Source organism: Bactrocera dorsalis, chromosome 5, assembly GCF_023373825.1.
Source record: "Bactrocera dorsalis isolate Fly_Bdor chromosome 5, ASM2337382v1, whole genome shotgun sequence".
Classification (NCBI taxonomy): Eukaryota; Metazoa; Arthropoda; class Insecta; order Diptera; family Tephritidae; genus Bactrocera; species Bactrocera dorsalis.
In genome coordinates this window covers 27,879,112-27,901,740 of record NC_064307.1, presented here as the reverse complement: position 1 = coordinate 27,901,740, position 22,629 = coordinate 27,879,112, and the positions used below count along the sequence as shown (strand labels likewise).

The 22,629-nt window shown below is 38.7% G+C and overlaps 4 protein-coding genes and 1 non-coding gene across 9 annotated transcripts in view; 4 read left to right on the top strand and 1 right to left on the bottom strand.

The window, feature by feature from the left end:
- LOC105228705 (regulating synaptic membrane exocytosis protein 2) overlaps positions 1 to 22,629 on the top strand; it is a 287,009-nt gene that overhangs the window by 61,539 nt on the left and 202,841 nt on the right. For 4 of the 5 annotated variants that reach the window (XM_049459419.1, XM_049459416.1, XM_049459417.1 and 1 more), the window contains exon 2: positions 14,677 to 14,785. The exons of the other annotated variant lie outside the window; for it this stretch is intronic. The gene's annotated coding sequence lies outside the window, so the exon portion shown is untranslated. The remainder of the gene's footprint in view (positions 1 to 14,676; positions 14,786 to 22,629) is intronic. 5 annotated transcript variants of the gene reach the window in all.
- LOC125779031 (lysosomal aspartic protease-like) lies at positions 278 to 1,656 on the top strand. The gene is made up of 2 exons (XM_049459423.1): positions 278 to 414; positions 481 to 1,656. Exons 1-2 carry the CDS (start codon positions 293 to 295, stop codon positions 1,607 to 1,609), a joined length of 1,251 nt encoding a protein of 416 aa, XP_049315380.1. The 5' UTR covers positions 278 to 292; the 3' UTR covers positions 1,610 to 1,656.
- Positions 8,117 to 9,932, bottom strand: LOC125779032 (lysosomal aspartic protease-like). The gene has a single exon (XM_049459424.1). It carries the CDS (start codon positions 9,486 to 9,488, stop codon positions 8,364 to 8,366), a length of 1,125 nt encoding a protein of 374 aa, XP_049315381.1. The 5' UTR covers positions 9,489 to 9,932; the 3' UTR covers positions 8,117 to 8,363.
- On the top strand, positions 15,357 to 17,138 carry LOC105228704 (lysosomal aspartic protease-like). The gene is made up of 2 exons (XM_011208642.3): positions 15,357 to 15,879; positions 15,947 to 17,138. The coding sequence occupies exons 1-2, from the start codon at positions 15,803 to 15,805 to the stop codon at positions 17,073 to 17,075; spliced, it is 1,206 nt and encodes a 401-aa protein (XP_011206944.2). The 5' UTR covers positions 15,357 to 15,802; the 3' UTR covers positions 17,076 to 17,138.
- Trnai-aau (transfer RNA isoleucine (anticodon AAU)) lies at positions 21,826 to 21,899 on the top strand. The gene has a single exon. It is a non-coding gene; the product is annotated as a tRNA-Ile (tRNA).

The following is a 22,629-nucleotide window of genomic DNA, read 5'->3' as shown; positions in this document are numbered from 1 at the left end:
GAAACCAGTACAAAAATTAATTCACCCCGAAACCATTGAAACAAGCTTAAATAAATTCACAAATCTATATTATTTCTTAATCCTGATTATATAATCATTGCGAGTTCATTTCTCTCCAACCTATCATAATAATATTATGAAAACATCAAAATAATAAACAGTAAGGCACGCGCCGGTGTAATCGCTGAAGTACCCAAAACACGTGCAAAGTTACCTTTTTTCGGAAAGTATAGTTATATCGATAGATTTGCAATTTCGTGTGTGCAACTGCCAATAGTTAAGAATACTGATAATGCGCTGGTTAAAGATAAGACGCTGCGTTGTGACTATAAAAGCGACGGTCCGCCAATTTTCGGCACATTTGTACCCGAATACCATCAACAGTTGCAACACGACCGTGATAGCGCAGATAGAGTAAGTTACTTAGGCTTACTCATTCCAAATAAATAATGAAAAATCTACTCCTTTCTCTCCACATAGCAAAATGTTCAAGTATTTCGCTTTTCTGACCATTTGCGTCGCACTGGCCTCGGCCAATTTGGTGAGCGTGCCCATCTACAAGAACCTCAAGTACAACAGAACCCGTGCATCTGTGCAGGCTGAGACCGCCTACTTGCGCAGCAAATACAATATACCCGGAGCACGTAGCGCCACTGTGGAATTGGAGAATGAATACAACTTTGAGTACTTTGGCAAGATCACCATCGGTACACCAGCGCAAGACTTCTTGGTAATCTTCGATACTGGCTCATCCAACTTGTGGGTGCCATCGTCCACCTGCCCCAGCAGTGACGAAGCTTGCCAGAATCACAACAAATACACCTCGAGTGCCTCCAGCACTTATGTGAAAAATGGTGAAAGCTTCTCCATTGAATATGGTTCCGGCAGTTTGTCCGGTTTCTTGTCAGAAGATACCGTCAGTGTAGGTGGACTCAGTATTAAAAAGCAAGTTTTCGCTGAAGCTACAGCAGAGCCTGGTGATTCCTTCGTTGACGCACCTTTCGATGGTATTTTGGGTATGGCCTTCCAGTCGATTGCCGTTAACAATGTTGTGCCACCTTTCTACAACCTGTATTCACAGGGTTTGGTCAGTGAGAACTTATTCTCCTTCTATTTGGCCTCAGCTGGTACCTCCAGTCAGGGTGGTCAATTGATTTTGGGTGGTTCGGATTCCAGCCTCTACCAAGGTAGTCTCACCTATGTGTCCTTATCCCAGGAAACTTACTGGCAATTCAGTTTGGGTGGTGCTACCATGAACGGAAAGGTTTTGTGCAGTTCCGGTTGCCAAGCCATCGCTGATACTGGCACCTCACTCCTGGTTGCACCATACAGTGCCTACAACGCATTCGTGAACATCGTAGATCCCGATGGTGATAGCACCGTTGATTGCTCGTCGATCAGCAGCTTGCCTGATATTGACTTCGTCATTGGTGGTAAAACTTTCTCTGTACCGGCTTCGAAATACATTCTGAATGAAAACGATCAGTGCTCACTTGCCGTCTCGTACATTGGTACCGACTTCTGGATCTTGGGAGATATCTTCCTTGACTTGTATTACGCCGAATTTGATATGGGCAACAGCCGCATCGGTTTCGCTCCAGTCGCTTAAATTTATAATTTTTTTATTTACTGTTAAATGGTGGCTCTTAAATAAAAGACTTTAATAGAAAATTTGATGTGTGACAAGTTTATTTGTTGATGATTTGGAGCCATTAGAAAATCACTGGAGAAACTTATGTCAGCTTTCGCAGCTTTAATAGATATACATTCCTTTATCCCGATCTTAATATTTATAAGTCGAAAAGGACATCGCAATATTTTCAATTTATTCGTAGTATTCTCATTACTTCACTTTTTGGAGGCTCCTACATAAATAGGAAATCTTCGACTGCCATTTGATGATTTGTCTCGTCGTTCTTCGTTTTACATAAGTGTGCATTTTCTGCACATTCATGTCTGTCTTTTAGGTTCCTATATGATTTTGCAATATAACGAAAGTCAAAAATCAGTAGCGCTTTTTAAATTTGCTTATGACTTGCTTGTTATACTGGGGACTTATTTCTGGTTCTTGTGTTTCAGCATACACTTTTGTAATGATCCTAATGGAGTCGCCGTTGCTGGGATCTAGCCCTTCAGTTTTCGTGCGGATGTCTTCGACTATATCATCCTTCGCGGTGATTCGTCTAAAACATTAAGTTCTAGTGTTAAATAATGAGTGAAAGCTTTTGTCTGGCCTGGTCTTCTACTACTTTGTCTAGTTCATGAGTACTTTCTATTTGTGACTTTCTGACCCTCTGTTCCTGTTGATTCCTTATGACTACAGCCCAGGTTTGGACTTTTGGTATTTTTGGACTCTCTTCTATTTGTTTTAAATTTGCAGCTGCTTTTGGCAAAGCCTCATCGTGCGATGGTTATCTTCACGTAGCATTTTTGGTGTGGCCTATTCATCAGTTAATAAGAGTTGGTTGCTTGGGCGGTGGTTTTTAGGTTTGATGCGCTCCTATTGCATAATGCTTCGAAAAAGCGTTGATTAGCTTTCTCATTGCCTTGCTTTTAGAGCTTTGTGGTAGATTCGTCACATTTATTAGCTTCTTTATCTTTTCTTCCAATTGGAAGATATGATTAAGCCCTGTTTCGTGTTTTCTTCCAGCAGCAGAGAAGAGCTTTAGAAAGTTTTTGACAGGTATTATTTATCCAGGGATCATATCAGATGAACCTCGTCACAACACACTTATTGAAATTCTCATAACCTAAATATCTGGAGGTCTTTCAGCTCTTTGCCACCTGTTGAATCTACAGTAGTCTAAGCTAACCATGTATTAGTACGAAGTTGAGCTTGTGGGCGAGAAAGTTAATGAGCGTGCTATCTAATGCAATCTTCTTAGCAATAATGGATACACAACACTTTGCCTTTTCTTCATAGACGCCTTTATGGTTTTTGTTTTGATTTGGAGTTGAAATCTTCAAAGATATCGTAGTTTTTGTGGACTTTATCCACGATTCATAACACAGGTTATATATCGACTTCATTCGGGACAATGCCTATGCACACTTGTGGAATAATACGCTTACGTCCTAACCCTTAACGGCCATTGGACATTACATCCTGCGGCTAATCCATCAATCACAGTTTCGACTTAATCATCGTCTTCTTCGCCACTGCCACAGAACTGCCTGTCATCATAGTCATATGGGTTTAGATATTCTCTGAAGCCTTGTGTCCGGTTAAGACCGCCGTTTCTCTTCATCATTCCGCTCCTCAATTTTTAGTGGCCTGTGCACTGTCATATATTCTTTCGACTTACATGACCATTATGTCTTTAGAGATGATATCCGCTGGATATTGTGGGAAATACATAAGGGAATCTAATGACACTGCGCCATATTATCATTTTGGTTTTCTTGGCATAAGTCTTATTCTGCACAGAAAATCGGTCATCTTAGCAGTACCACGTGCAGCAATGAAGATTGGCTGAATGCGGCCAATAACTTACACGTTTTCGGACTTGAGCGTTTTGAGTTTCGTGTCAATAAGTACTCCTCGGCACTTCAGTCACTGAGAAGTCATGACGATATCGCCTAGCGACTATTTAGGGAGATGTCCTCAAGCTGTTTCTTTTAAACATCTGTGTATGTACACGCATTAAATACCGGTATACATACAGATATCGCAAGCCATTGCTCACATCTGTTTTTAAATGTGTCCTGCTGGCGATAAAACACCTTTGCACGACAAAGTGTTGCACGAGGCGGGAACGAAAACCCACAAATTCCTCTCATTCATTTTGTCCTACGCACATTTCTCACGTGTTTTCTCTGCAAACACTGAGGCGTGACTTGTTTGCGGGAGTCCAATGGCATTGTGAATACCTAGACACAGGGTATATATGTATATATAAGTATGTATAGTATATATTATATACAAAAGTTGTTTGCGCAGTTAGGCGCGTAGATAAATTTGCTGACATCTGCTAAAGATGAGCCTTATGCTTGAGAAACTCGCTTTAACAGTCTTAATTATTTTGTGCTTGACGAGGGCTCTTAAAGTTTGATGTACAAGGATTAGCTGTTAACAATTTGATGGTCGGCGCATTGAAATTAGTACCCTCATTTTTTGAATCAAATCAGCAGGATTAACTACAGGGGTTTGGAACGATGGCTGAAACATAGATAGATCTTTACACACTAGAGCTCTATCGGCAGTGCACTAAACGGTTGTTACCCGATAAAAGCTGGACGACTTTTAAAAGATATGTGCTTATCGTACATGCCTTACATATATAGTATAAACAGACCGTTCAAACTCAAGTCCAAGTTGGGAAACCCTTTAATTTTACAAGGTATCATTACGATATTGGCATAGATTGTAATCCTGCTGGCTTATGGCTGTCATTCAAACTGACCGATATAAAAATGTAGCTCGTTTTTATTAACTGACTGCAAAATTGGCTACACAAGCTATAGGCCGATTATATAACGGGGATCCAACAAGAAGTACTTTCTTCAAAAGCCTTTTTAAGACAGATCACGAGTGAGTCGTGTCAAGCTGTTATGTTATTTTTGTTCAGTATTATTTGGCATTTCTTCATGGAAAGAATTGCGTCTGAACAACGTTCAACCTTATTAACGTTCTGTAAGGAATGTGTTTCGCGCGCTTGGCTCAGTTTATGGTCAACATAATCGGACTACTGAGCGTACTATTCGCAAGACCATCAGCCATCTTAAGACCAAGCATTCAATATTGGATAACATTTGTCCGAATATTTGGACGTGCCAACACAGAGTAAAGAAAGTACTTGTATAGCAGACGTACCTGAGAGTGTTCACCAAGACCGTGGAGAGTCGATTGGGCGCCGTTCGCAGCAACTTGGACTGATGTATGGAACGATTTGGCGCATTTTACAGGCAAAATTGCCGCATTTGAGACAAAGAGCAAAGAGCAAGAAAGATGAAATCATCGGTTCATATTTCTTCAAACATATTGCATAAGTAATAGCCGAGTATTTTATGCCTGAAATTGAAGCTCTGGATCTCGGCAACATTTGGTTTCAAGAAGGCGGCGCCATTTCCCACTCAATGGATTTATTGAGAGAATACTTCGGTAAGCAGATAATTTCACGTTTTGGGTCAGTCTATTGGCCGACAAGATCATGTGATATCACACCGTCAGACTTTTTGCTGTGGGGATATGTAAAGTCTAAAGTCTATGCGAATAACCCCGCTTCGACTCAGTCCTTAGAGCAAAGCATTACGCGGGTCATTCGCCAGTTTTCAGTCGAATTGAAGAAGTCATCGAAAATTGGACTCAACGGATGAACCATCTGAGACATAGCCGCGGTCAACATTTGAAAGAAATAATCCTCAAAAAATAAATGTTAATGCCATTTTTAGAACCGACTGACAAAGTATTGAACAATATTAATAATTGTAACCAAATTCTATCAATATTTTACCCATCTGGCAGTGTGAAACATAAACTAAATGTTCAATGTTTCCACAAAATCATCAAAAATCAAGTCTTGAAAACCTTCATCAATTTAAATAATCGTGCAAGGCAGTTCAGTTGCTCACATATGTACATGTATAAATTCGTATGTATGTATAAAACCCAGTCCAATGGACTCACGCAAGCAAGTCACGCCTCAGCGTTTGCAAAGAAAACACGTGAGAAATGTGCGTAGGACAAAATGAATGAGTGGAATTTGTGTGGCTTCGGTCCGCCTCGTGCAACACTTTGTCGAGCAAAGCTGGTTTACTGCCAGCAGAACACGTTGAAAGACACATGTGAGCAATGGCTTGGGACAGCTGAATGTATAACGGTATTTAATGTGAATAGCAATGCACAAACACACACAAATGTCCATGAAGAAAAGCAAAGTGTCGCATTTCTATTATTCCTAAGGAGACTGCATTAGACGGCACGCACATTGTACTCACGCTCGCATGCATACACACACACACACGCTCCGGTCCTCCTCCCACAACTGCGTGAGTACACACGGCAGCCACGGCGTTGAAAATGGGTGTGTACCGTGGGCGTTCTGCGTCGTCTTCGTATTATTAACAGTCAGCAGGATAATTTAATTTCAGTTATATCAAATTGGGGCAACAGGCGCCAGAAAAGCAACAACAACTAAACGTTGCATGTATAGACATTTCAGCCGTTACTCTTTTTCGAGTAACTAGTACATAAATTGTCTCATTAAAGGCGCGTCTGGCAAGTCTTGGATTAAACACTGTGAAGACAAGCTTTGTTTTTGTTGTTATAAATTATTATACATATGTGTCTATTGTAAGCGTTGCTCTGCTGAGTGTTTTCTTCTGTGTTTCCACATGCCGTCACTTTCATGGCGCGCCACAATTCAAGGTTAAGCTGCACTCCGACATTCAAGCATACGGTTGCACTCACCGGCCGTAAAATAAGTGTACTGTGGGAGTGTGTGTCCCAGCTGATAAACAAATGTCCTTAAACATCGACATTGTTTGTTATTTGTCTCACGGAACTGCCGTTAAACATTACATCGTGAGACCAAGCTTAGCCATTCGACTCGTCAGTCACGCCACTCTGACCTACTCCTGAGTCATTTTTCTGTTCTCGCTGCCTTGCCATTCTTTCCTTTTCAGCTCTTTCAGAACTATAGCACACCACGTGCCCGGTCAAAACTGTGTTAGAAAAAATCTATTTCTCCATGTTTCTTATCTAACTGTCTATTTTTAATTAGCTGCATCCCATCGTCTTTGCCTCTCATCCTCGCACATACCATTTGCGATGTCCGCTTTGTAGCTAAGTCTATTGTCTATCAGTAGTCCTAAGTACTTAAGCGACTTGTTGGTCATAAAACTATGGCCGTCGATATTTAGTTTGAGATCTTCAAGCTTCTTGCTGCTTCTGATTACCACAACTTCTGTGTTTTACCCAGTGAGTTGAAGGTTTGTCGCCGTGATCCACTTTTTGATCGTAGACGCTGCAGAATTTCTCAAGCTGGCTAAGTTCTTTTGGCACGATATCGTCCGCGTACCCGATGAGCTGTAGTTGCTATGGAAGAGGGAGTCTCAACGCTCCGTCGTACAATACATTCCACAACAATAGGCCAAGCGTAAAACATTGTGGGACTCCGTCCGTTACCGCATATTTTGTATATCCGTCTTCCGTCAAATACAGTAACAGCCAATCAGACAGGTAACTGATTATAATCAAATGATATGGGGTCAGTATGACGAGTTAAACGCGTTTTTGACGTCAAACTTGAATACTGCGCAGTATTCCTATGTACCATATTGCAATCTGGTACCTTCTATTGTCTTGTTAGCTATGTCAGTAAGCTTCTTAATCGCAGTGCATGTGGTTGCTCAGTGGTTGATTTCTGTTTGCGGAATCCATATTGGTTGCCGGACAGATTCTTCTTGTCCTTTTCTTCTAAATGCAGCTCTCGTCGTACACAGATTACCCACTTTAGTGTCGTGCCAATCGTATTCAGCATACAGAGCGGCCGATATGAGCTGGGCTCTTCGACTGGTTTATGTGGTACATAGAAAAGTATCCCTAATTATCTGTATGTGTGTATGAGCAAAGGATAGGAACGCCTTTATTTAATTGTGTCTGCCAGCTGCCAATAATGATTTCATATAATAAATAATATTGCATACAATAAAAATCTGTTTAAAGAATTTCAATGTTACCAGCCCCTTTTTCTTGGTCTCTGCGAGCTAAGTAGGCTGAGTCGGGTGTGAGGTCTAAAAAGAAATAGAATGTATAATGTAATAAATGAAAAGCGCATTATCGATAGAATCATCTCACTGAACCTTCAATTGCAAGTTGTCATATTAAATCATAAGCGCTCTCAAAAAATTATTTGACGTCGTCCGATCACGTGACTGATATGTTGTCTTTGAAAGAAGCTAGAAAGTTAGCAAATTTAAAAATTATTAATAGACAGGCCTTCCTTTTTAAAACCTTAAAACTTTGATGCGTTCTTGAAACTTTCTGTTAGAAGCTTTTACTTTATGGAGATCACGTTTTCTTTCATAATTTTTACTTTTATGCTCTCAATATACTAACACCTTGCACATTCGTGTTCTCTTTAGGAGTACCATTGCTCGTTATTTTCCTATTTTATTTTACGGGGGACTTATATGTAGCTTCAATTGCGATGAAAATGAAGAATGAAGATTTTCATTTTGTCTTATTCAGTAGCTGATCAGTGATCTTAGCAAACAATACTGAACGTTCAGCTGGTATTGTAAGATCTCTTGAAATTTTCTAATGCTTTCAAAACAACAAAATAAAAACTTGCGAAAATTGTACTTTAACCTTATTTTTATTTAAAAGCCATCATTTAATGGTAAATAAAAAAATAATTAACTTAAGCGACTGGAGCAAAACCGATGCGGCTATTGCCCATATCGAATTCGGTGTAGTACATGCCAATGAAGATATCACCCAAGATCCAGAAGTCAGTACCAATGTAGCTGACGGCAGATGAGCATTGATCGTCTTCGTTGAGAATGTATTGTGAAGCAGGAACAGAGAAAGTTTTACCACCAATGACAAAGTCAATATCAGGCAAGCTGCTCACCGACGAGCAGTCAATGGAGCTATCACCATCGGGATCCACAATGTTCATGAATGCGTTGTAGGCACTGTATGGTGCGACAAGGAGTGAGGTGCCAGTATCAGCGATGGCTTGGCAACCGGAACTGCACAAGACCTGTCCGTTCATGCTAGCGCCACCCAAACTGAATTGCCAGTAACTTTCATCGGATAAGGCCACATAGGTGAGACTACCTTGGTAGAGGCTGGAATCCGAACCACCCAAAATCATTTGACCACCTTGAGAGGAGGAACCAGCGCGCGCCAAATAAAATGAGAATAAGTTCTCACTGACCAAACCCTGAGAATACAGGTTGTAGAAAGGCGGCACGACACTGTCAACGGCAAGCGACTGGAAGGCCATACCCATAATACCATCGAAAGGAGAGTCAACAAAGGTGTCACCTGGTTCTGCTGTAGCTTCACCGAATACTTGGTTCTGGATACTGAGTCCACCTACACTGACGGTATCCTCCGATAAGAAACCTGACAAACTGCCGGAACCGTATTCGATGGAGAAGCTTTTACCGTTTTTCACATAAGTGCTGGAGGCGCTCGAGGTGTATTTGTTGTGATTTTGGCAAGCTTCATCGCTGCTGGAGCAAGAGGATGATGGCACCCACAGGTTGGATGAGCCGGTATCGAAGAGTACCAAGAAGTCTTGCGCCGGTGTACCGATGGTGATCTTGCCATAATAAGAAAAGTTGTATTCATTCTCAAATTCCACAGTGGCGCTACGTGCTCCGGGTATATTGTATTTACTGCGCAAATAGGCGGTCTCAGCCTTCACAGATGCACGGGTTCTGTTGTACTTGAGGTTCTTGTAGATGGGCACGCTCACAAAATTGGCGGAGACCAAAGTGACGCAAATGGTCAGAAAAGCGAAATACTTGAACATTTTGCTACGTGGAGAGAAAGAAGTAGACTTTTCAATATCTATTTAGAATGAGTAAGCCTAAGTAACTTACTCTAACTGTGTTATCAAGTTCGTGTGGTAACTGTTGATGGTGTACGGGTACAACTGTGCTAAAAACTCTGAGACGATCGCTTTTATAGTCACAGCGCGGCGTCTTATCTTGACCAAGACGCGTTATCGGTTTCCGTAGCTGCTGGTAATTGCACGCATGAAATTGTAAATCTATTAATAAAACTATTTCTTATTTTTGGAAAATGAAAAGTTGGCGCGTGTTTTGGGTAATTCTGAGATTACAGCGGCGCGTGTTTTTCAATTCGCGAGGCTTTTGGTCACACGAGTTGCATGTGTTTCTATCTTTAAATATATTTATGCGTAAATATACATGAAAGCATATCAGTGAAGGTGGTGTTTATATTTATTGTTGTTTCTGTTCTGATAAGGAAAAGGACTATATTGATTGCTCGCATAATGGTATATAAAATGATAACAGTATACGTGAGCAAATATAACTGTATTAAATGTTTAGAAAGTTCTAGTCAGATTTACAATAGAGTAGGCTCATTAGTGCCAGTCATTATGTTTAATGTTCATCGCATGGTCGATGATGGGAGGTGTACCAAACGATAACCAAGAGCTTTGCTTTCGGACACTGTTATTGGGAATGACGGTTATCCGAAGATAATGGTAGATCAACAGCGATTAAAGTAAGGATTCAAGATATTGAAGTGGACAATCGTTGGATCGTTCCATAATCTCCGTTCTAGTCGAAAGTATTTAAATAATTTTGGCAGCCAAAAAGTAAAGATGTTAACGATTTAAATACAGCCATACAACTTAACATACAAGGTGATGTGGTTTCTTATAAATCTTTGGTTACTGTGATGAATGAAGAAGATCTGTTGAATTATCCCATCGGATTTCTGAATTCGCTTAATTTGTCGGGATAGCCACTGTATAATCTTCAATTGAAAGTCGGAGTAATAATTATTATGCTTCGTAATATAAGTCAACCACAGCTTTGCAATGGTACAAGACTAGCTATTAAAAGGTAATGGGAATTGTTAGAAAGTTTATATAAAATCTTAAAAATTGTCGATATTTTACTGAAAGGCAAGAGAGCACAAGCAATACTCGTATCGAAGAAGATCTCAGCAAAGCAGCATTTTGGCCTTTTTGCCTACGTTAGCAATAAGTATCCTACGTAGACGCGCTACTATATTTTATATATTATTTTCTAGTACGATCTAAACAAACATTTAATTCAACAACAATAATAGTAAATCTTACAAGTTCTGCTTACACTCAACTCAGCTAGAAGGAAATTACGGGAGAATGAATGGGTCACAACCAATCCCCGTCAATCCGCAGACGCAAGGTAGCCTTAAGTTGACAGACCGTTAGTCAAGCACAAAGTAAAGAGATAATAAAAAAGTTGTTATAAAACCAGAGGTAAAGTAAAGTCGAATAAACAGCAAATCACTCGCCAGTCGCTGCCATCGAATTCACTTCAAACAAATGTTACGTATACGCCCCGTGGCTGCTGAGACACAAAATCTGCAACAAACACATATAACAGGATATATGCTCGGTTATCATTTTATATACCGTTATGCAAGCAATCACAATCGGCATGATTTGCATGACAACGCTGATATAACAGGACAGCGCACACACACACTCGCACATTTAATATGAACATATGAAGATTGTGACATTTGCAGACTGTGTGTGCCACAAAGTTAAGCTGATTTTGTATAAAAGTTAACGATGAGGAAAATAATGTAAATAAGCGCAACTTTTTAATGTTCTTGTGCATGTGCGTGTATGCGTGTGAGTGTAGGTGAATGACTGCATCAAATGATAAGTATTTGGTTGTTCGTGGCACATCAGCTAAATTTGTGAGTGTGGCTGCACGTGTGCGAGGAGTGTTAAACGAGAAGAGAGTGGTTATGTGTAGACTGTCATATTATTTACATAATTCGAAAGCCGTTTGTGCGTTTGCACCCTATTTAAAGTCGCTATGATAAATATGCCTAGACAGAAAAATACATACACATTAATTTTGAGTTAAATTGAAATTCTCGCCTTTGCAAATATAATAAGGTCACATTTGTCATGCAGACATATCGTTAGATATAGATAGTGTTAATATTAGAGGGAAATTATAGCAGCTTAATCAATGAAATAAAAACCCTTTGCTGCGGCGCTTCGGAGTGATAACGACGTATTAACTTTAACTCTTTACTTTCATTAATATAAAAAGGAAATAAAAAAAAAATAAATTTTTTGGTTTTTGCATATTTTGAATGTACATAGATATCATATATTTAAGAATATTCTTCGAAAGTATTTACAATACAACGTAATTATTTACGCTTTAATATTTAGTATAGCCTCCTTTGGCCGCACCATTCCAATCCGTTGACTTTTAAGATACTCTTTAGTCTTCTTGGCTTTGTGTCCAGACCCAATTTTTCCTGAAAAGAAAAATATCCTTTCCCTCGATTAAAGCACTCTTGCAAAAGCCAGCCCCAAAAGGAATTTTTCAGCCCCCAAATTTGAGTTTTGGAATGACATCGCGGCTGATAATAGTCTTTGATGCGCGACGTGTTTCTGTGAGTGGTGCAATCTGAAAATGCAGCGTTCGTTAGCAGAGGTTAGCTGACGTAAAACTATGTGTGAAAATCGATTAATCTGTGATAGGGACGTTTGATATGATCAAGCAGGTTTATCCACATGTCGCTTTAGCCTTTTTCGATGACCGGGAAGAGGTCGCTGTTGAAGACCGCGCTGGGAGACCGTCGACTAAGTACTCGTTTAATTGCCCAAATGTTAAATTTATCAAAATCTGTGGTTCGTGGCATTATGACGGAGCACTCGAACATGAGCGAGGTGTGCGCGAAGATGGTACCAGAAGTGCTCACTGATGACCAGAAATTGCGGCGAGTGAAAGTGTGGCAAGAAAATTTGGACATGTTATGAAAGTGACGACCAATTTGTGAATAACGTAATCACACAGCCCAGATGGGGCCCCCGGACTTTTTTTGTTTCTTTGCCTAAAAAGGCCGATGAAAGGCAAGCATTTGAAGACGATAGAGGGGATCCAAGCAGCATATTCCTCGGCTCTCATGACTATTCCGGGGAATGCCTTCCGTGACGCCTTCAATCCTTGAAATTCAAAGTTCTTAAAGAATTGTAACGTTTGGTTCAATACATTTTTTTAAATCGACTCAGTTCTATTACTTTTCGGACAAACCCTGTAATGTATTCCGTCTGGCTCGTAAAGATTATTATTGCATTCTTCCGTCCAAAATACATTCGCCCACTGTTCTCGAGTCCAGTTTGGTGCGCTTTAGCAAATTTTAGACGTAGTTCTTGATGACTTTAGTAAGCAACGGTTTTTATTGTGGTTACTTAAATCGGATCGTCGACCAGATCGATATTTTAGTACTGATATTTCATGATAATTTGCAAATTTTTCACTAACCCAAACGAAATTTCAGCTAAACTTGCAACTTGCCGATAGGAGATGCCTTCATTCAGCCACTGAAGTACAGCAATTTTTTTCAGTTTTCTTAAAAAAAACGAAGTTAAACAGCTTCACAAAAAACAATTTTTCTAATTCTACTCACCGCCTATAAAAGGAAAAATACTTTTAAAAATGTTAGTTAATTGTAAAATAGAGCTTCTGGTATTTAAAGTAGTCGAAAATTGTTTTTTAGGTCTGAGCTATACGCACACGCCCGAACGCAACCGATGTTGTAACACAATTGAGCAAATGTGTACGTGACGCAAACCAGACACCGCAAAAAAAATAATGAGAAATGGTATCGTTGTATTTCGGCGAAAAAAACTCAACTAGTGTACCTTTGTATGTATCGGTATTTGAATACATATATATTATTATCGTAGTGCAAAAAAAATTGAAATCAGGAATATTTGATTTTATTCATTTTTATAAGTTCAGTTAATTTTGATGAAAGGTTGAAGTTTTTATATAAGGTATAACGGAGATTGTATTGACTTGATTTGATCTATTTTTTTTCAATACTGCATGCAATGAATAGGGCACAGACTAATAAAATACTGTCAAGTTTTCATGAAGGTTACTCACATATGTAGAATCATTGAATTTGTGAACTACAGTATATCAGACATCTTTTAAGTGAACCTAAACCTAACCTAACATGTTGCAAGAGTATACATAAAAATTGTTTTCACAAAGCCATCAGTAACTGCAACAAGTTATGTTGCACACAAGCTAATAATAATAATCAAACTAATCTAAACACTTCATGGAGCTATCACAGCCTCAGCTGAGTGTCTGCATTATCTCACACTCTCAATTTCTTTCGTAGAATGCGTTTGTCACCAAGTGAAACTTGCTCGGCTTTTAGCGCACTTTATTAAAAGCAAATCTAAGCATTTTCCACACTTCATTACCAGGTTAACAATGTAGTTGGGGGAATTTCATGGAAAATCCTTAAAATAGTGTGAGCTTGTACATGCCGTGCGACGAAAGACGACACCCACACGCCGTCTGAGTGAACGAGGTATTTACTGAGTGGTGCGCTCTTCCTTGAGTTGGCAAATAGCAGCACTTCACTCACAGCAGCCGTGTTTGTGCTCGTGCCTCTATTCGGAGGACAATTTATGCCAAGTTTGTGAATTTGCACAACGCTTACTTGGCTGGCAAAATGACAGGCGTGCCCAGGTAAGTGGGGTGTCTATTCGTACACACTGCTGATTAAGTAAAGGATTGTGTGTGGAGAGTAGTGGTATTTGAGTTTATTGTAGAGAAGATAATATGGCTAATGGGTATAAATTTTCTTGAAAGCTCTGGTGACAGAACAGTTGTAAGAAAATTTCAAGTGGTCCAAATGCACATTATCCAATTCAGGCAGGAAAATGTCAATAATCATGACTCTACATCGTTCACAATTTAAATTAAATTCGGAACACACCAATTTTTTAACATATGTACCTACTATATATCTTTAAAATACCACACTTACTTTTCATAAATGCAATAAATTTAACAGCAGATAATGATAATGTTTGTCTCAAGACAATTCGGTCTCCTTTGCTCTAAATTTGTTGTAGAACCTTTAAGAATCAACTAAATCCGCCCAGCTGTTTTTCTAATTTGCCTTTTTATCTTCTCCTGCAGATAGCAATTAGATGCTAAGGATGCCCAACTTGGTTGTGTGATCTTGATTAATCGACTACGTCTGAAATGATCTTTGACAGCTATTGCAGCTTAGCTTACAATCACTGAGGTAAGTGGATTATGAACGATGTTATCGGAGTGCCTAAAATGTGCTGAGGTTACCGTATTGAGTGCTTAAAATAATTGTTACATTATGCATTTCTAATAAAAAAAAACAAATTAACAAATGATTTTTTATTTGCGAAAACAAAAATTGTTAAGAAATATTAAAATTTCTTTTTAATATTATTGATATATTTGTTAATTCTAAGCAAACATCATGTATACTAATGAGCACAAAATAGTAAGACTTTTCCATAATTTTAAAACTCTTATTTTATTCTTCAAAATCTATGTCATCAAAGTATTTCTCCTTGGACCCAACACACTTGTGCTGACATTTTCTCAAATATTAGGTTGCCAAATATCTCGGTTCCGCTTTTTGTCTTTTGAATTTCGCGGCTATGTTTTAAACATTTTTTAAAACGAATTTTTTTTTTGGTTTTGATGGATCAGCTTGTATTGATGCATAATTTTATCGGACCCGAAAATTGGTGCGGAGATTACACAACTGCCTTGGCAAACTATCTATGCGGAATTTCATGAAGAAGAGTAAGTAAATGGAGTCTAAGTCTCAATATGCGCATTTAAGATGATCCAATAGCGCCAGAATTTTTTAAACAATTTATACAGTTATATTTGCTAACATATACTGTTATCATTTTTTATACCATTATGCAAGCAATCAGTATAGTCCTTTTCCATATCAGATATTTTCAACAGCAACAACCATAAATATAAACACCACCTTCACTGATATTCTTTCATGTATATTCACGCAGAAATATGTATATTTAAAGATACTTGTAGAAACACATGCAACTCGTGTGACCATTAAAAAATGTGAAAAACACGCGCCGCTGTAATCTCAGAATTACCCAAAACACGCGCCAACTTTTCATTTTCCAAAAATAAGAAATAATTTTATTAATAGATTTACAATTTCATGCGTGCAATTACCAAAAGATACGCACACCGATAACGCGTCTTGGTCAAGATAAGACGCCGCGCTGTGACTATAAAAGCGATGGTCTCAGAGCTTTCAGCACAGTTGTACCCGTATACCATCAACAGTTACCACACGAACTTGATAACACAGTTAGAGTAAGTTACTTAGGCTTACTCATTCCAAACAGATATTGAAGAGACTATTTTTTTTTTCTCGACACAGAAAAATGTTCAAGTATTTCGCTTTTCTGACCATTTGCGTCACTTTGGTCTCCGCCAATTTTGTGAGCGTGCCCATCTACAAGAACCCCAACTATAACAGAACCAGCGCATCTGTTAAGGCGGAGGCGGCCTATTTGCGCAGCAAATACAATATACCCGGATCACGCAGCGTCACCGTGGAATTGGAGAATGAATACAACTTTTCTTACTATGGCAAGATCACCATCGGTACACCGGCGCAAGACTTCTTGGTACTCTTCGATACCGGCTCATCCAACTTGTGGGTGCCATCATCCTCCTGCTCCAGCAGCGATGAAGCTTGCCAAAATCACAACAAATACACCTCGAGTGCCTCCAGCACCTATGTGAAAAACGGTAGAAGATTCTCCATCGAATACGGTTCCGGCAGTTTGTCCGGTTTTTTATCGGAGGATACCGTCAGTGTAGGTGGACTCAGTATACAGAACCAAGTATTCGCTGAAGCTACAGCAGAACCTGGTGACACCTTCGTTGACTCTCCTTTCGATGGTATTATGGGTATGGCCTTCCAGTCGCTTGCCGTTGACAGTGTCGTGCCACCTTTCTACAACCTGTATTCTCAGGGTTTGGTCAGTGAGAACCTATTCTCCTTCTATTTGGCACGCGCTGGTTCCTCCTCTGAAGGTGGTCAAATGATTTTGGGTGGTTCGGATTCCAGCCTCTACCAAGGTAGTCTCACCTATGTGGCCTTATCCGATGAAAGTTACTGGCAATTCAGTTTGGGTGGCGCTAGCATGAACGGACAGGTCTTGTGCAGTTCCGGTTGCCAAGCTATAGCTGATACTGGCACCTCACTCCTTGTCGCACCATACAGTGCCTACAACGCATTCATGAACATTGTGGATCCCGATGGTGATAGCTCCATTGACTGCTCGTCGGTGAGCAGCTTGCCTGATATTGACTTTGTCATTGGTGGTAAAACTTTCTCTGTTCCTGCTTCACAATACATTCTCAACGAAGACGATCAATGCTCATCTGCCGTCAGCTACATTGGTACTGACTTCTGGATCTTGGGTGATATCTTCATTGGCATGTACTACACCGAATTCGATATGGGCAATAGCCGCATCGGTTTCGCTCCAGTCGCTTAAGTTAAATTTCTGTTTATTTACCATTAAATGATGGCTTTTAAATAAAAATATGGTTAAAGTACAATTTTCTCTAGTTTCTATTTTGTTGTTTTGAAAGCATTAGAAAATTTCAAGAGATCTTACAATACCAGCTGAACGTTCAGTATTGTTTGCTAAGATCACTGATCAGCTATTGAATAAGACAAATTAAAAAGCGATTTTTCTTATTTAACGTCGTGTAAGCTACATACAATCCATTCCTATAGCTTAAGAAAGAAACGAAAAGTACTACTCATAAAGAGCTCACGTATTGGTAAGGAATTGTATTGAAATTTGAAATGAAAAAATTATGAACGAAAACGTAATATCCATAAAGTTAAGGTTTTAGAACAGAAGATTTGATGATGGAAACTGCTGGAAAATGTTAAACTTTCTAGTTTCTTTCAAATAGAAATAGTTTTGATCATAGTCAGAATAAAAAAATTTGTGTGCCTGTTTTTGCTGAAAAATGCACCTGTGAAGTGTTTTATTGCCTCGTTGCAGCCGAGTTTAACATGTTTTGTTCTCTGTTTTTATTCCGAGAATGGATTAGAACTATTTCTGAAAACTAAGTTACGAGGTTAATCTGCCGTTTCGTAATGGTTTTCGAGCACGGTGAAATCATAATGGAATTACTATGTGAGAAAATAATATTTTTTTGCCCACGAAGGCGAACTTCACGAGATTCTTCGTGCATTTACATACATGTATGGTATGCGTATATATTCGTGTAAATACCCTGCTGCAAGCAGTGTAGTGATTGTGAAGGATTGATATTTGTAGCGTGTTGGCTCTGCGAAAGTGCGTGGGCGGCTTAACAGCCCGCATTCATTTCATTTGATTATTTGCATTGCTCTCGTTTCGTTTTCCTGGAAATTCGCTGCTATTTTTAGCAACGAGCACATTCAAGCTTTGCGGCTGCGCCTTCCATTGCCTCATGACTTTTCAATATGTTTGCAGGCGTTGTGCCACACTGTAATCGATGCCATAAATTTTAAACCCACGGCAACACACATACTAAGTACCAGTATATATTCATATGTATATGTGTCTATATAGTACTGAATGTACCTATGATCTTTGTGTATATATGTGGGTTTTTGTTTATATTATAAAATATCCGTGCACCTTTCCTTTCAACTGCTACTTCCATTGATTTCAATTATTTTAATGGAGCATTTATTATTGTATACTATTATGTAAACAAACGTGTAAGCACATAAGTACACATGTATATGTTTGTGTGTAGGCAAATGGCGCACAAAAAGCGATAAATATTAAAATACCTAACATTATTTTCATTTAATGCTTCATTGTTTTCCTATTCATTTGCACAATGCATATCGAGAATTTCACTCGCTGCAAATAACTTATGTAAATATAGTATAGTATAGTATGAAATGTATGTAAATGAGTCGGGATACCCTACAGGAAAAAATACATAAATGGTAAACCATTTTGAGGTTCCCATGTTTTTAAAGAAAAATCACAGAAACTTTAAATTTAATGGGGAATCTTTATTATTATTCAAAAGAACATTCTTCCACCTTTATTTTTTGAAGAGTATCTCTTTCAAATGTTAGCAGCGGCTACGTCTGAGATTGTCCATCCATTGAGCCCAATTATCGATACTCATTCGAGTATATCCATTGGTAATTGGCGCACGACACGCGTGTATTGTGCTCTAAGCCCTGAATCGAAGCGGGATAGTCGGCATAGACTTTAGACTTTATAGATTCGCACAGAAAAAAGTCTAACGGTGCGATATCACACGATCTTGGTGGCCAACCTACCGACCGAAAACGTAAAATTATTTGCTCACCAAAGTGTTCTCTCAATAAATCCATTGATTGATCCGATGTGTGGGAAGTGACGAAGTCTTCTTGAAACCAAACATCGCTGAGATCACAGAGTTAAATTTCAGACATCAAATAGTCTGTTATCAAGGCGCGATAACGGTCGCTCTTGAAGGTTACGTTCTTACTGGCATAATTTTTGTAGAAATATGAACTGATAATTCCACTGGTCCACAAACCACACCAAACCGGTGTTGTTGGGGTCTTTAATGTGTCCGGCTTCTCGTAGTGCATCGCTGATGGCAATGAGAGCCGCTCGTTGAATATGTTTCAGCCCTCACTCAGTCCAATACATCATAGAACAATATTGGTTTAACTACGGTTTTGTAAAGCCAAAGCACAACGTTTGATGAGAGTCCCTAACGCTTTCCAATAGCAATATAGGGCAACTAATTCCATCCCTCCCATCTACTCTTATTGAGCTTACATGATAGCTGACTATCAAGGCTGAGTCCCAAGTAATTCACCTTTTCGACAGGCTGAAGCCGAGAGGCAAGCAATGCGCGAAGTGGTGCATACTGGATTTTTTATTTTAGTAAATAAAACTAGTTCAGTTTTATTTGGATTGACAGCTAATCTCCTTATTTCTTCTTCCACACTGTTAGCTACTACATTGAGGAATTCTTGTCTTGACTTGTAAATGGTATCCACGGATTTTCTTTTAACCATAAGTTATCACCCAACAGTCTCGTCCTTCAAGTTCTTTTAATAGATCATTTACCACTAAGATCCAGAGTAGTAGGCCAGTTTTATAGATTTTGTTTAAAAAAATTAAAAACTAAACTGAATATCGATAACTGGTATATATGTGAGAAGCCTTAAAGTGAAACGAGTTATTAGAATATTCGTCACAAACTAGATAGCTCTAGGAGAGCTTGCTGAAAAACCTATCTTCGAAAAGGGCTGTCATCTGTTTAAAAATGTTTAGTTTTCAAAACTTAAATTCATTATCAAAATATCGGCAGTGTGTAAAAGATCTGAGGATTACATTCATATTAAGAAAAAACGTGATTGTAGGGAGAAAAATATTTTACCCGAACATATCGCTCTCTTTTTGAATACAGTATTTACCATACATATGCGAGATAGTTCCAGCTTCTTTGTGGGTGGTTCAACATTTTCAAATTTTGTATGTTAACCTTTTACATTAACCAGTCTTTACCGGTTTCGCAATTCCTTGCGGGGTAGCTTCAACACATGTTTGTATATGTATATATGTAATACATATAGTTGGTTGACGCACTAGTTGTCGGTTATGTATTTACAAGCGTATTTTGAGTACTTAAAGCCGCTACGTGTTTGCTGTGCACTGTTTTTCGTAAGGATTAATGGCTTGTTGCATAATAACTTTAAATACTACGTACAGCTCGAGAATAATTTTATATTTTCAATTGATTTCGGTTGGCAATTCATTGCAGGTAAATTGTTTTCCATCGATAATTTATTGTTTTCATTGACTTAAGTCACTTAAAATATTGCACAGTGCGGCTTAATATTAATGCCGGGCATAGAAATTGCCGTTATAGTGGGATTACTATGTAATGTGAAATTAAAAACAATCAATAGCTGCAAAAAAAACTAAAAAGTATACATTAGTGGGCATTCAGGTCTCTTTGTGGCGGATGCTGTCACCACTTTCGGCCTTGAGCTTTTATTATTGCCGTGCGTCAATTGTCGTTTCAACCAGCCAAATTAATGGCAGAGCCGAATATCCATCATGCCAAAGGAACACTGTATTTGGTGAGATCTGCCGTTGGCTGAAACTATTAATGGGAAACCATACTTGCAACAGCTCATCAGCGCGCGATTTCCGAAAAATTACCGTAATTGGCAACTAGACACAAGTCAATAATTTTCCATCCTGACAAGATCCGGATACGAGTCACATCAGAACAGTGTATCAAAATTTGGCTTGTTTCTGGTTTTGGCGAAGTTTCTACAATTATATACTTATTGTTGGCCTCTACACAAGCCCAACCCTTAAGGGACGTCTGCGTAGTCTAACGCTGGGAATCTTACCGGACGCCATTTGCAGAAGATGTATGGAAGAACGAGGTGGAAACTACTCAACACTTCCTTCTTGACTGTCCCGTGTTTGGGAGATCAAGGGTTAAACTCTTGGGAGCGCATACCTTTGTATTAATTTTTAGTTAATAAAACACGATGGCTGTCAGATAGAGACAACCAGTTATAAATCAATAGACTTTAGTACAATCCAAAGGAACTCAACTAAAACATTATGCACGGATTATACACGCACATACCGCCTAAAAATATGCAAAAGTCAATCGAGTATTGAACAACTTTTGCCATCGGCACACAGGCGGCGCAGTGCTTGGGCAGTTAGAAAATTTAAATAGCACATTAAGGCAGATATTTAATCTAATCATACACGCCTTATCTCTAAACGTACTCCTCTTTAGAACATACCCAGCAGGGAAATAAGCTGTCTCGCTTAAAAAAACTATGCTATAGAGTGTTACTTCATTTCAGTCGATAAAGTTCCCTATTTTAAAGCTCTCTAAAGCTTTTCAAAGCTTTCTTCATTTATTCGATAAACTCCTTTTTTTTTAATTTTGAAAACTTTCCGAAGTAATTATTTGATAACATCTTAAAAATGGCGGCAAAATATTTGAGGAAACATCAGAGGCGACTCAAGACATAAATAAATTCCCATTTGATTGGTTCACATTCTATTACCTATTATTTGAAACGAGTCCAAGAAGCCGATGGGACCCATGAAACAAAAGTCATAAATCTACTTATTTAAGTTGGCCACAGGCAAAGTAGGGGGCGGGCATAAACAGATCAATCCTTAAGCATCCTTAGCATAGATTTTGAGCGTCATAGGTAGGTCAGCGCGGACAACGGTATCTGGGCCATTAGCTCAGTTGGTTAGAGCGTCGTGCTAATAACGCGAAGGTCGCGGTTTCGATCCTCTCATGGGCCACTAACTAAATCTACTTTTTGTCGAAAAAATTATGTTTCAAATTGTGCGAGTGTAGTAAATAATCAGATATGAATATTATAAAATATAGAATTTGTAGTTTAAGTAAATGTAATAAATAACATTTCTCGAATGGAACTTACTACCTTGGCATAAGTTTGCTTTTCTCAATTAATAAGTGGCATTAATCATGAAAGTACTGCTTTCTGCAAAAGAGTTCAAGTAAAGCTCAGAAGTCGAATTGTAGCTACGATTTTATTATTTTAAATTAACTTATGCTTGAGGAGGCTTATCAGGTGGGGATATTAACTTTCAGACAAAAGAACTCATCTACAATTATTGTTGAGGAAGAAGTCCAGTACGTTTTGAAAAATTAAAAATTATATATACATACATATATACTAAAATAATATTTTTTAAAGCCCTGAGAAACAACTCTATATCATTTCAAAAATAAGGCGATTGAAACGCCTTAACTCTATTAATAAATTTACTTAATTGCTATAGAATCATATGTATTTCATGAAACACAACTTTCAGGTTTGGGCCACACGTCAGAGAAAGACCTAACATAACATGAACACGTACACAGTGACCACTTTAAATTTCTTACAGGAAGTGCTTGAAAGAACTTTCAGCCTAAGCTAAATTCTTATTTCCAAATTGTTCCAAAAATTTGACTGCCTTGCAATGTTCAGCTATGTTATTAAATGCAAATAAACCGTTTGGTTAT

What these genes read in the sequence shown, in the direction of transcription:
- LOC125779031 (XM_049459423.1), top strand. Translation starts at nt 293, where the DNA reads ATGCGCTGGTTAAAGATAAGACGCTGCGTTGTGACTATAAAAGCGACG. An exon ending in ACCGTGATAGCGCAGATAGA is followed by an intron (nt 415 to 480) that starts GTAAGTTACTTA and finishes CTCTCCACATAG; the next exon opens with CAAAATGTTCAAGTATTTCG.
- LOC125779032 (XM_049459424.1), bottom strand. Translation starts at nt 9,488, where the DNA reads ATGTTCAAGTATTTCGCTTTTCTGACCATTTGCGTCACTTTGGTCTCC.
- LOC105228704 (XM_011208642.3), top strand. Translation starts at nt 15,803, where the DNA reads ATGGTCTCAGAGCTTTCAGCACAGTTGTACCCGTATACCATCAACAGT. An exon ending in AACTTGATAACACAGTTAGA is followed by an intron (nt 15,880 to 15,946) that starts GTAAGTTACTTA and finishes TTCTCGACACAG; the next exon opens with AAAAATGTTCAAGTATTTCG.